At 48.6% G+C, this 14,339-nt stretch overlaps 1 protein-coding gene across 1 annotated transcript; it reads left to right on the top strand.

Moving 5' to 3' along the window:
* Positions 1-5,381: 5,381 nt before the first annotated feature.
* Positions 5,382-12,751, top strand: GEMIN4 (gem nuclear organelle associated protein 4). The gene is made up of 2 exons (XM_088131281.1): positions 5,382-5,676; positions 9,432-12,751. The coding sequence occupies exons 1-2, from the start codon at positions 5,517-5,519 to the stop codon at positions 12,590-12,592; spliced, it is 3,321 nt and encodes a 1,106-aa protein (XP_087987407.1). The 5' UTR covers positions 5,382-5,516; the 3' UTR covers positions 12,593-12,751.
* Positions 12,752-14,339: the final 1,588 nt, after the last annotated feature.

Raw genomic sequence — 14,339 nt, 5'->3', positions numbered from 1 at the left:
AAGTGTTTTGATATGTCTGTTTCTTTCAGGGTACGGTTAAAAACCAGAATCCTGGGTATAGGCAGTAAACGTTCATGTCATCCCAGCCAGTCAGGTGTGCCGTAATTACTTATATATTCATTTAGGCCTTTACTAGATTGTTAGAGTTTTGGAAGAAACACTTGAGGTCAACTCACCCAACCCCTACTGAGTGCCAGAATCCAAGTTAAAATACTCCTGAGGGACGGCTGTCCAGCCTTCGCCGGACAGTGAAGGGAACCTACTTTCTGCATCATTGGTTTCGCTGTTGAACAGTTCTTCCGCTCAGAAAGTTTTTTCTAACATTCAGCTGAAAACTGGCTTCCTGTAACTTAAATCTATTATTCCATGATCTGCGCTCTGAAGCAAGAAAAAATTGATCTTGACCTTCATCCCTAGGACATCCTTTCAGATAATTAATCCTATTATGTACCCTCCCTTGTCTTTTTCTAGCGCTAATCACACTCCGCTCCAATCTCTTTTCAAATCACAGCACTTAATTTCCAGTCCCCTGATCATTTTTTTTCATTGCCCTTTTCTGAACCTGTTCCAATTTCTTGCCCTTGGTGATATCACAGGCTGATTAAGCTGGGCGGTAAAAGGAAGAGCTTGTGCCTCCGTTTTTTATGCCAAGAAAAGTGTTTACGGGGTTAGGCTGGCTTCAAATCCAGGATGGGAGTTTTGGCATTGCTAGCAAAACCTTATGCCCTGCCCCTTGGTCAGAATGTTAACGGTTAAGATGCAGCATGGCTGGTGCTGTTCCAGACTGGCAGGACAGGTCTGTAAAGATTATTTAGGTCCAGTTCTCTGCCCTTAAAAATCGGCCCACACCGCTGGGGGAAGGCACCATGTTTCAGAAGGTCACAGGGTTCACCTTGCCCTCTCTGATTTTAAAAAGCCCAAGTGGAGGTAATAGGAAAAAGTCTCCCCACTCCTCACTTTTGACCCTACAGAACTTCTAACAGACCATGACAAGCTAAAAAGACCAAGATAGAGAATTCCTACATTGCACTGCCCTGTGGCTTTTACCCATGGTTTGCCAAATCCATCACAGCAGCTTCATTTACACACATTGAACTGTGATTCGTGGCTTGCCATCCTTAGAATGTGCTAATTTATTTATTATTTCTATTTCAAATTTGTCACTGCCCACCTCACTGATTATGACTTTAGCCCCTGTGGGGTCACCCAAACAAGATCTGTTTTCCTGTGTCCAGCATGCGGCGTTCAGGCCTGACGCTTCCCCTCTGCGTCTTGATGTAGTACGGTCCCAGACCAGCCAGGCTAAGCCTTACAACCAAGCCAAGAATTTGGATGCACCAAGGGACTGGTTAGCTGTTTAATCTGCCGTTTATTAACGTTACCGCAGCAGGAACAAGACAGATGAGGAAGAAGCAGCTTGCGTCCAGGTTAAGCGCTAGATGACTCCTGCCACAACACGGGGCGTTATTTCATTCCTGCCTCTCTGTTCTGCCATGCTAGTTCTTCATGGCTTCCTCCTTACGGTTCCTCCAGGCTTCCACTCCTCCGGCCATGCCATTCTCCCCAGAAGCCACTGACCCACGGCCGCCTGCAGTCGATTTTAAAGGCTAAACCGCACCTTTCCTGCCCTCACTTGTTGGACCACTGCAGGGGTTTTCTCAAACTCAGCCGGTGGCAGGTCGTCATCAGCGCCCCTTCCATCAGGCCCGTGCAGAGCGACCGGCGGCAAATCAAGCGGGTGTCCAGTTTGTAAGGGCTATCCCTGGAGTTACATCCAGCGCACGCCGCCGGAGGGGTGAGAAGAGGAGACTCACTTTAGGCTACGTACTGAAGACTTTGAAATTTAAGCAGTGGTACTTTTTGGGGGGGGGGGCCTTGGAGTCAGTTTTTTTTTAATTATGAAAAGTTTTAAAAAGAACATAAAAACAACTAATACAAAACAGAACAAAGAAAAAAAGAAAGAAAAAACAAGTGCAGTGAGAAAGAATAAAAATAGAATTTCTCAGAAATGTAAGTAGGATTACAAAATTATCTCTTACTCTAAGATTACAAAAAAACCCTCACTTTTTTCTATTATCCATTTTTGGCCTTCGAGTCAGTGTTGACTCCTGGCAACTGCCTAGAAAAGTCCAAGTCCCTGCAGTTTTCTTGCCAAAGTTTTTCAGAAGAGGTTTGCCCTCGCCTGCTTCTTCCTAGGGCTGAGAGAGAAGGACTGGCCAAAGATCCCCCAGCTGGTTTAGTGCCTAAGGCAGGATTAGAACTCAGGTCTCCCAGTTTCTAGCCTGATGCTTGAACCATTACACCAAACTGGCTCTCCAGCTGTGGCTACAACAAGCGTAACGCCTGTTAAACCCTGGTTTAGCCCCTTTTGGAGATCCAATCTGAAGCAAAGTCCCACGTTTAGATAGTTTTTTCCTGCATCTGGAATGTATGACATACATTTACTTATAGGAAGTTATAGTACCGGTGATGGGATAGGAGCTCTACAGAAGCAATGCTTTGATTAGGCTGTCAATGAGTTCTTAAACTCTGAAAAACTGCACAATGTTATATAGAACCTGCTGGCCGTAGAAAGTTATTGTTTTTACGGAATCTGGAAATGGGGCATGCCGGGGGCTGGTAAAACAAAGCCCAGAGCAGGAGCGCACAAACCCCCAGCCCTTTTTTCAGCTCTGAACCAGACCGCTCTGTACTGCAGCATTTTGCTGCAGGCTACACTTCTAAAACTTAGCTGTCATTTTCTGAGAGTGGAAAAATAATTCCTTCCCCTACCTAAAAGAGCTGCAGCCCCCTGTTTCCTCAGCTTGGGGTCTGGAGGTTATGATAGCACTTTTGAGAAAATTCAGATCAGCTGCTTCGGTTCTGAAAATTTACTTCTCGAATTAATAGATCTTTATTAGGGACAAACAAAAACGCTATTTACCACCGGGCCTCCCCCCACCAGGACACAGTCCCACCCTGATCCAAAATGAAAAATTAAACAGCGGAAACCACACCAAAGCAATACAATCAACACCCACCATGATCTAGTTACAGCCCCAGTAAAAATATAGAATTATCAAATCCTGAACCTACCTACCGTCTAACCCAGTGTTGTCCAAACTTGGCCACTTTAAGATGAGTGGACTTCAACTCCCAGAATTCCCCAGCCAGCCAACTTCTGGGAGTTGAAGTCCACTCATCTTAAAGTGGCCAAGTTTGGACAACACTGGTCTAACCTTACAACAAAACCATGTCGGAGAAAATGCTGACAGCCTTTCCTTCTAACAATACATTACTGTACCAACGTCTTCAGTGAAAACACATTATCTTACAACAATGCCATTGTAGCTGGTCGGCATTATTTTACTACGGCTTTGGGGCCTCCCACACAGAAGCCCAGCCGCTCTTCTGGTGCTCCTTAAACTGCTCAATTGATTGAGTTGATTATGTGCCAAAGTTGCTTTCGACTCCTAGCGACCACATAGATAGATTTTCTCCACGATGATGTATGTCCAGCCTGGTCTCCCAACAATGCTCCCATCGCCACTGTAATTGAGTCCCCCCCCCCGCTTTGGTGCTGGTCATCCTCTTTCCTTCCACCCTTCCCCACATTAGAGCCTTCTCCAGAGAGCTAGATCTTCGCATCATGTGTCTGAAGTAGGTCATTGGTGCCTTGCATGAGATCTCTGGGTGGATTTGTTCAATGTTTTCTTGGCTGTCCATGGTCTTCTCACAAATCTTCTCCAATAAACTGTCCAAGCCCACCTCGCAAGAAAAGAGGGACCCATTTCTGAAGGGAGGAACCTAGAGGAACAAGGTGGCTCTTTTGCCTGCATTTGGCCCATACTAAGAATCTGCAGCGAGGCAGTTTAGGGTAGTGGTTAAGCAGTGTTACTCAACCTTGGAAACTTTCCGATGTGTGGACTTCAACTCCCAGAATTCCTCAGCCAGCATGGCTGGCTGGGGAATTCTGGGAGTTGAAGTCCACACATCTTCCAACTGCCAAGGTTGAGAAACACTGGGTTAAAGCATCAGGCTAGAAACTGGGAGAGGTGCATTCTAGTCCTGCCTTAGGCACAAAGCCACCAGGTGACCTTGGGCCAGTCCCTCTCTCTCAGCCTTGGAAGCAGCAGACAAGGGCAAGCTTCTTCCAAAAACCTTGCCAAGTAAACTGCAGGGACTCGTCCAGGCAGTCGCCAGGAGTCTGGCTTGAAGGCACCCCAAAAATCGAGAGCCAGCTTGTCACAGTGGTTTAGGCACCAGGCCAAAACCCGGGAGACCCAAATTCTAATCCTGCCTTAGGCACAAAGCCAGCTGGGGGACCTTGGGCCAGTTCTTCTCTCAAGGCTGACAGCAAACCCCTTCTGGAAAAAAAAACCCAGCCACGAAAACTGCAGGGAGAGACCAGCCCGTGGCCAGGAGTCCCATGACGAACTCCAAGGCAGAGAAACCCAATGGAAATGAATATGTGTAGCCAAGGGTTGAACCTTGGGGTTCTCTGAGCTTGGCTGTTTTCTTGCAGACGTTTCATTACCCGGCTAGGTAACATCTTCAGTGCTAGAAGGGAGGGGGGTTTCCTCTCTGTTTGTGTACAGTGGCATACTGTCACAACCACTGTGTAGGACAGGCAGGCAGAAGGCTAGCAGAGCGCATCCATGAACGCCAACTAGCAGTCAGAAAACACGATGAAAACTCCATCTCACAACAGGTGGACAGACCCAACCATAGTTTTAACTGGGAAACTGTCAGCGTCTTAGACCAAGCTAAATCCAGAAATGCGAGGGAATTCCTGGAAGCTTGGCATTCAGACAAGGCAGCCATCAACAGGCACATGGAGGTAAACAACATCTACCCACTATTCAAAAGAGACAAAAGACCCGAACATCTCCTCACCAGCAATCATCACCCAGATAAGCAGGGATTAACACCAAGATCATCACCAGACACACAATCAAGCAGTAAACAACACCCTAATCAAGGAACTACCAGAGGGAAAAAATAAAACAACCCCCCCACCCCCACTGGCGGGGCAGGCCACTGTACATAAGCAGAGAGCAAACCCTCCCTTCTAGCGCTGGAGATGCTACCCAGCCGGGTAACGAAACGCCTGCGCGCAGACGGCCCAGCTCGGAGACCCGCGAGGGCTCCGCGGCAGGGAAGCCCCAGAGCTGCAGCCCGCCCGGAGCCGCGTTCTGCGCGCCCGGAGCGGCCCCGCCACCCGCCCCTCAGCGCCCCCCGGCCGCAGCGGACAGGGCGAGGCGGGCGCCGCGGCTGCGGCGTTACCAGCACGTGTAGGCGGGCAGGGGGGCGGCGCGGCCCCGGCGTGCAGTGTTGCGCAGGAGCCGGCAGAGGTAGCTCTTCCGACGGTCCTTGGCCTTGCGCAGCCCCGTCTCGCTGGCTGAGCCGGGCCGGAGGAGGGACCAGAAGCGCCGGGCGCGCGGCTGGTGGCGGCCGGGCCGGGCTGGGCTGGGCTGGGCTGGGCGGCGGCGCCCGGCTCTCCACGCGCGCTCTGTGCCGTGCGCCCTGAGCGCACAATGGCCGAGCTCGGCGCCGCCGCCGCGCCGGCCCCCGGCCGCCTCCCGGAACCCGCTGGCGGCAGGCGGCGGCCGCGCAGCCCGGATCTCGGCCATGCCTCCTTCCCTCCGCCGGCAGGAGCCGCGTGGGGAGGCGACCCGGCGGCAGCCATGGATATAGGTAGGTGGGTGGGTAAGCCGAGGCGTGCGCCCTGGCCGCCTTCCTTCCCTTCCCTTCCCTTCCCTTCGCGGGAGCCCGCGGCCGCGCGCCCCGCTTTCACCCTCCCAACAGCCCTGCAAGGTAGGCCAGGGCCGGAGGTGGAGCAGAACCGCCCCTCCTCCTCCTCCTCCTCCCACTCCTCCCACCTCCTGGCGCCTTGCCTGATTTTGGCCCCTTTTGAAACAAAGGCTGGAGGGACTTCGGCGCGACGCGCTGGCCCCTGGGTTTCTTTAACCCGCTTTCTTCAGACCACTTTCCCGGGTTCGTCTGATCGGGGCCACGTGGGGGGGGGGGCGCGCAGGCTGGGTCAACTGGAGCCGCGCGAAGGCGGCCAGCGCCGCGTGTGGGGCTCGCCCGGCTGCCATCCGCTCGGTTGGGGCTGCTCGAGCATGCTGCGCAAGGCCGGTCCTGGTGGTTTGCAGCCTGCGGGCTGTGGATTAATGCAGCAGGATGGCCTTCGTGGCTTGTCCAACAACCTTGGTTAAAGAAACGGGCTTCCTGCGATAAATCTCACAAATGGTAAACTCCCGCTCTGTCCCGCCGGGTTGATAACTTTTTGGTGGCCTTAGACCAGTGTTTCTCAACCTTGGGAACTTTAAGAGGGGTGGACTTCAGCTCCCAGAATTCCCCAGCCAGCTATGCTGGCTGGGGAATTCTGGGAGCTGAAGTCCACTCCTCTTAAAGTTCCCAAGGTTGAGAAACAGATGTAAATGCCCTATAGATGTATAAATGCATAGTTGCAATTAAAAGCTGAAGTCTTCAGAGGCTGAAGCCCATCCATATCCAAAGGAGCTACATTTATTTCCATATTTGCTTTGATAAAGCATTTTTTTTAATGACTCTAGGCAAAATACATAGCTTAACAACTTCACAATATTTTGTTAAATGTTTAGTATGCATTTGGAAGCAGCAGGGATTTTTCCTGCAGAGGAAAAGACATTTGCAGGAAAGAAATTCCTTTTGAACCAAATGGGATTGACTTTCTGAGTTATTTATTCGCAGATTTATATAGCCGCCCGTTTCACAGAACATGACTCTGGGCGCTGTACAAACATAATAACAAAACCATAAAACACTCAGACATAAAGAAAAAGAAAACATAAAAATCCCAAGTATTTATTTAATACTTCCTAAAGGTAATAGGAAAAGGATGGGTATTCGTTAACTGTTTTGTTCAGAGAATATTTTAGGAATATTCTCAGGGAAAGAAATCAGAGCATTTTCTGTTGCCCAGAATTTACAGGGCTTCTTTTAAAACTGCCATAATGAAATAGATTCTTGGTTTAGAATCTAGTTAAAAACAGGTTTATGATAAAACTATGCTGAAAACATCTTATTTACTTATTTATTTCATTTATTCAATTTATATGGCTGCCGACTTGCCAAGCAACTCCGCTCAGTTGGCAACATTAAAAACTCAAGAAATAAAAATCCAGAAAAAAAGCCCAGACCTTAAAAATGCATAATAAACCCTGTAGCACCAGGGTCAAAACTGACCTCACATGGTAACCCAGAGTATTTTGGTCCAAATGCCCAATGAAACTGTCCAACAAAAATAATAGACAAAATCTAACCTTAATGCCAACCCCAGCTTAATCCCAGCCAGAAGTGCTTTAAAAAAATAATTACTGCCTTAAATAAAAATTGCAAGGGAGGTGCTGATCAGATTCTAGAGCAGTGTTTCTCAACCTTGGGAACTTTAAGATGTGTGGACTTCAACTCCCAGAATTCCCCAGCCAGCATTCTGGGAGTTGAAGTCCACACATCTTAAAGTTCCCAAGGTTGAGAAACACTAGTCTAGAAGGTGGCTTTTGCACATGGTGGGGGCCACCACATAGAAACAATGCTTCCAGACCCCCTCCCTCGCCTTCTACACGTGGGGAGCCTTTAACATCCTCACCTGGACTACCATCCAGGTGAGGTAGTTGTAGGTGGCCCTGAAGGTATCTGGGGGCTAAAGATTAAGACAACATTTGAGGGGTACCTGGACATCTATCAGAATCCACCACATCTCCACCTAGTTGTAACAGCTCTCACCCGCCACCATACAGGCATGTTGCACCAGTTCTGGAGTGGTCTTCAAAGGCAGCCCCACGAAGAGGGCTTTGCAGTAGTCTAGTCTGCTGATGAAGGCGTCAGTCCCCATCCCCAGGGCTCCCCACTCCCAGAGCTGGGCCACGGCTCCCCTGGTCACAGCGCCCACCTGCGAAATCAGCAATAGAGGTGGCGCCAGGAGGACTCCCAAGCCACGGACCTTCTCCTTCAGTGGACGTGGCACCAGGTTCAGAGCTGAAATTGGGGCAGAGAGCTGGATGGTTCCTGGACAAGCAGCATCTCCACCTTTCTTGGGTTCAGCTGGTCAGACTGGACCTTGCAGGCTGGACTGACGCAGTTAATCCAAGGAGCTCTGATCAATGGGATTTATCAGAAGAAAGGCAGTGGTTGTAATACAGGGCATCCATCTCGTGCCCTGCTTTCAGATGAGACGCCCATATATGCACAATGAAGATGGCAAAATGGTTGCCACTTTCTCCTGCTCTTTCTAGGTAGGGGGCCGGATGGGCCTCTTTTTCATGAGGGATGAATTGTTTCCATCCGCTTGTTGGTTCTGGAACTGCTGGTCCTTTCTCTGGTGTAAAAAAACGTTGTTGGGAAATTTCAACCCATTTGGACTTCCTTCGGCCCCCACCACCTCCAGATGCCTGAAGACCTCCACAATGTCTGGTTTGGCTTGGGGTGGAGATCTCCAAAACAGGGACCTGTTTTTTAGTGACTTTAATTTGGGATTTGGTTGTGAAACACTTTTAAAAATGAAAGGGTGACAGATTAATTGGGTGCATAAAATTATATACAGGTAGTCCTCCACTTGCAACCTCAATAGGGACCAGAAAATTTGTCGTTAAGTGATGCGGTTGTTAAGTGAGGCATCATGTGAGTGCGCCCGATTTTACATCCATTTTTATGATGGTTGTTAAGCGAATCATGCAGTTCCCTATTGACTTTGCTTGTCGGAAGCTGGTTGGGAAGGTCGCAAATGGCAATCATGTGACACCAGGACACTGCAACCGTCGTAAATACATGCCAGTTGCCAAGTGCCCGAATTTTGATCATGTGACTGCAGGGATGTTGTGATGGTCATAAATGTGAGGACTGGTCATAAGCCACTTTTTTCAGTGCCATAGTAACTTTGAATAGTCGCTAAATGAAAGGTCATAAGTCGAGGACTACCTGAATTTCCCCCAACTGTCACTGAATTTGAAATATTTGCTCAGCATGAATTGAGCATGAAGCTTTATTAGGAAACCATTTTCATTGAAATACACAATTTTAATTGTGTGAGCCACCCAGAGTAACATAGGTTAGATGGATCACTATATAAATTCAACAAATAAATAAAATTAAAGTCATACTCCTGTATTCTTACAATTCACTGGCTTTGTGAGGTTTAGGAACTTACTCAATTACGGTTTATTCAGTAAACTATGATGAAGCACAGTGAGGCTTGGCAAATGGCCTGGATGCGGTCCTATTCCCACTTACCTCGATCTCTTTATGTTTTCCATTCAGAAGGTCCCTGGCCTCTCCAGATAGAAGGACGGGGTGGGAGACCACAGTTTTCCATTTCCTGAGAGCTCAAGGCCATCTGAAGAGAAAATCTTGGGCTAACGATGCTCGCTCTTCACCATTTTTCGTGTGTCTTCCATTGTTTGAAACAGGGCCGGTGACCATCTGCGGTGAAGTGACCATCTTGCATGGTGGATTTCTGCTGGCATCCAGGCTTTGTCATCCCAAGCCGTTATCAGAACTAGCCAAGTCTGACTGGCCTGTGGTGGGGAAACCAATCCTGGAAGCCCTACAGGAGATCTGTACATCCTATTCTTCTTATCCACCCCAGCCCAACGCCTGGAAGAAGAAGGCAGCAGTTGTCCTCTGGTCCAAAATCCTCCTTGCGGGTGTCTCGTCCGATGAAAGATGGAAGAACGATGCTTTCTTCTCGGTGAGCAACATGATCCCTGAGATCAACCATACTGTCCTCTTTGAGCTGTTCAAGGCAGTGAATGCACCCCGGTTTTTTACCCAGCTTCTTTTGGTGCTGCCGGATCACGTTTGCCAAAAGGAGCTTCAGCTGTTTGTAGAGTACGTTGCTAAGGAAACATCTCTGGCTGACGCATCTTTCTTCTTAGAAGTTTGGTGGGAGATTATGAAACACAAGGAAGGTGAAGAAGATCGGCTGACTTTGCTGTTCCAAAGCATATCCCACCAGCACTTTTTGGAGTCAGATGAAATGGGCCAACCTCCAAAGAGGTTCAAGAGCAACCCCTCTTCCATGCCAGAGGCCTCCGCTGTCCCCATCGTCCTCCCAATCTTGACAGAAGGGCTGAAACTGATCAAGGACAGCCTTGGCTCGGGCAGGATGAAGTGTTATGCACTTGCCAACTTAGTGGATGTGCTGTCTGCCTTGGTGGCAACGGATTGCAAAGTAAAGGCGTTGTCTCCCCAGGCTTACTTAGAAAAGATCTCCTCAGTGGTGACCCTCTGGAGCAGTGACTGTGAAAACCGATATAACAAGAAGGACTTGGACATGAAAGTGAAAGAGGCTGAGAGGAGCATGAGTTTGTTGGACATGGTCAAGTTGTCCAATAAATTTATGCTCTGCAATTTAAGCTTTCTCCATTCCTTGTTGAAGGAGTGGTCTTCAGAGCTGCAGGTCTTCTTGAATGACCCTCAGCAGGTCTGCTACGAAAGCTACCGGCTCCTCATCTGCTTGGCAGCCTTGCAGAAGAAGTTGGCCGACTATGCCATTGTAGAGGACCATGACCAGGAAACAGCACAGGTGATGTTGGATTTGGGCAAAGCCATGGCAGACTTCCTGAAGAAGATCAGCCCTGAGTCTTGGGGCAAGAGCACTGGCAGTGATCTGGTGGCTTCAGTAGCCATGGTGATCATTGACAAAAAGATGGACCGACACAAAGAAATGTGTTCTGTTTTTGCTAAGGAGAAGAGCTGGGCATTGAGCCAGGATTGGATTGCTTGCCTTATTAAGAATAAGGAACTCTTCCAGGATCCAGAGCTAATCTTGAAGTTGCTGGAGACGGTAGCATCTTTACAATCCTCTGATGATTCTGCCAGAAACCAGGAGCGACAAACCAAGGTGGCCAAGATCATCCTTGAATGTTACACGGAACTCTCCTTGCCAGACAAGAACAAAGTAATTGCTGGTGTTTTGGCGACTTGGGGCAGACAAGGCCTTTCTAAGCTGATGGCAGCATTCTCAGAAGGATTCCAGGAGGAACTCAACGTTGCCTTTAACCAGATCATCCAGAGTGCCTCTGGGGAAGGTTTTAAGAAGGCCATACTTTCAGTGTCTCGGCTGGTGCTGCTTAACCCAGAAGGTACCATCAAGAAGATAAGTAGTTTAGCTATAGCCAACTTGGGAACACATCAGTTCTTGGCTGAGATCCTATGTTCTTTCCCAGCCCTGAACTTCCAAGAGTCTCAGGATCAACCAGACGTATCTGTCAACCTACTCCTAGAATGTTTGAAAGAGACTGTTTGGGACCGTCTCTCCTCCCCCAAGGAAAAGGAGCAATTCTTAGAGTTCCTAGTTCATCTCATGCAACCAAGTGGAACCAGCCCCCTCCTCTCCCCTGCAGAGGTGATCCAGAGCCTGGTCTTTCCTTTCCTGAACTCCGACTCTCCCCGTATTGAGTTGTGCTTGCAAATTCTTGACAAGGCTTTGAAAGTACCATCTGAACAGAGTTGGATTCATATCTGCCACCCGTTTCCACTCATCCTTTCTCTCTGCAAACTCCTTGATGGGTTCTCACAATATTGGCACCAACCACAAGACCAACATAGATATTCCCTAGAGACCAAAGATTTGGTGACCACCAACTTAACGCAGCTTTGTGATGTTCTTCTGGTGCAGAAGGAATCCCTGTCTCCACAGTTGTGGACCCAATCTGTGGCATGGTTGCACAAGAAAATAAAAGCCTTGGACTGGACCGTTGGCCTCCGCTTGAAGAACATCTTCGGAGAACACTTCAGGAATGAAGTCCCAGCTACTCTTTTTCAGATCTGTAAGCTTCCAGAGGAGGAATGGACATCCCGCTCACTCCCAAATTATGGGGCAGGCAGTGGGTTGCTGGCCTGGATGGAAAGTTGCTGCATCTCAACAGCCTTGCGGGAACAGATGCTTGTACTCCTCATGGTTAACGTGGATAACCCTGAAGAAGTCAACCTCTTCAGCAAGGGGTTTTTGGTGGCCCTTGTCCAGATCTTTCCATGGTGTAGCCAAAGTGAGTGGAGAAGACTTGTTCATGTGGTCAAAAGCCTCTTGGAACGAGAAATCCTCTATGTTCCTTACTCCCTAGAGTATGTCCAGTACTTGCCGTTGTTGAACTTCCGGCCTTTTGCATATCATCTCCAGTTGTCTGTGCTTCTGCTGCGAACCTTCCAGTTCCTCTGCAGTTCCAGTGGTGCAACGTGGATGCCAGCAGAGGCGTGGAAACACATGGCAAAGCTGTACTGCCTTAGCTTATCTGATCTGCTGAGCTCAGTAAAGAGCATTGCCCGTGGCCAATGGCACTCTGTGGAAGAGAAAAACGTGACCCGGGAGTTGTCCTTTGTTTACATCCAGATGTTCTGCCACACTCTTCACGTGGCTGCCATGTTGCCCAATGATGGGACTGGGGAACCCCTCCTGCTCCTCTCATTAGAAATTCTTTCACAGTATGAGATGCTTTATGACATTGATGAATCCCTCGGGAGTGCCCTGCGCAAGGCAAATGAGACTCACTTCTTGGAATCCATCGTGGAGAACGTCACCAACAAGGAGCTTCGGACCATGCTTCTCCAGAAGCTCCGTAAGCTCTGAGAGCTGGCTTCGGATTTTAGTAGCACGGTACGCGTTCTGGACACCAGCACACTTGGTCGGTCTTCGACAGAAACCAAAACAGCTTTCACCAGAGGAGAGGCCTTGGCCAGAAATCTCAGTGGGAAATTTGCAAGATCTATAATAAACCTTTATCTCTTTCTTTGGGGATTTTTTGCAGGGGGTAGGGACAAGGGGAGGAGATTATGCTTGGTTCTTTTTAATGGGAGTATTTAGATGACATGTCTGGGGAATTCTGGGAGTTGAAGGCCATACATCTTCAAGTTGCCAAGGTTGAGGAATACAGGTCTAGAAGATCCTAAACACTTGGGGTACATATGCCACCTTGGGGGTTCCCATGTCATTGAAGGAATGAATGTAGGAAACGGTCTAGGTTACAAATGGGCTACCAAGCTTCCAATCTGTCCAGTCCTGTGGGCCTGTACTGCCTGTTTTTCACTGTGATTGAACCCGATGCTACACCAGGTTGGACCAAACAGTCATAAATCCCACTGAAGTCTGAGCTGGAAAAGGTTCTTGGGTTTTGTGGCGAGAGGACATGCACCATTGGTGGTCTCGATCTTTGTCCCTCTTGGCTGGTTTGAGCTGCCAGCGAGGGGACAAGGAAATGGGCTCAGGCAGTAGTGAAGACCTCTTTAAGTCCTTGTTGAGAAGGTTGGTAGCATTTACAGAAGGCCTGGATGGAGCTGATTATCTGGATCTTCATGATCAGGGTTCAGACCCAGGCATGGGATGGAAACCCCCATGGGTTGCTATTGTGACTGACATCAGGAGACTTGGAGAGTGACCTGATATCAACCCTTTGAGGTAGACCAAACTAGGAAACCAACATTATGAATGCTAATACTATTTTTATTACAAGGTTACAGTAACAGAATCCTGCAAGTCTGAATGTGCTTCCCCTTCCTTCCCTTTGTCTTTGTGAGAACTAGGGAGGGTCCCTTCTGAGACACTTTCTCAAATTACATTTCTGCCTTGGACTCAAATTTTGTTTATCTGACCGTTGTCTTAGTTGTGGCTCTTCCTCCTGTTCATCAAGGTTATTCCCATTACACCGGCTTACCTCTTACTAACGTTCTGGCCACCAATCATGGACATCTTGTGCTTCAGTGGTTTTGCCTCTTCTGAGTTGGTGGTTCCAACCAGTCAATGTTGGTAGAGGAGGAGAGGTTGAGACGCTCTTGGACACTCCAATATGGTGTGTCCCTGGGCTCAGCCCTGTCCCCTTCAATATCTACATGAAACCATATACTGTATATACTTGTGGATAAGTCAAGAATGTTAGTTCCAATACACCCCCAAAAATTGGGTTTGGCTTATCTGTGGATCAGAGCTCAAGATCTTTTAAAGCCCATCATGACTCAGCCACTCATATAGCAGCTGAATGCTTAACCAGAGCAATATAACCTATTTTGGTTACAGATTTGAGAGTCGGCTCATTCACAGGTGGTGTACTTTTCATGACGTTTTGGTTGAAATTTCAAGGGTCAGCTTATCTGCACACGGGCTTATCCGCAAGTATACACAGTAGACATTGGAGATCTCCATCAATTTGGAGTGAAGTACCCCATTTTACATCTCCAGCCTGGTCCAAGCAGCGGGCAGGGTGGAATTCGTGATCTGGAAGGAAAAACTCAAGGGGAACGAAGTGGTGGGAATATCTAGCCTTGCAGAAGACATGAGTAGGCTCCAGGTATCTAGGAGGGCCATCATGCAGAAAATGGCTAGA

The sequence above is a fragment of the Python bivittatus genome, unplaced genomic scaffold (genome assembly GCF_059951505.1).
Source record: "Python bivittatus isolate LINGU-HERP-01145 unplaced genomic scaffold, Pbiv_v1 ctg000940_np1212, whole genome shotgun sequence".
NCBI lineage: Eukaryota > Metazoa > Chordata > Lepidosauria > Squamata > Pythonidae > Python > Python bivittatus.
Note: the sequence above shows the minus strand (reverse complement) of the source record. Positions and strands in the feature narration are given on the sequence as shown.

Coding starts and splice junctions, on each gene's coding strand:
- GEMIN4 (XM_088131281.1), top strand. CDS start 5,517: ATGGCCGAGCTCGGCGCCGCCGCCGCGCCGGCCCCCGGCCGCCTCCCG. Junction 5,677..9,431: donor GGCGGCAGCCATGGATATAG/GTAGGTGGGTGG, acceptor TGTTTGAAACAG/GGCCGGTGACCATCTGCGGT.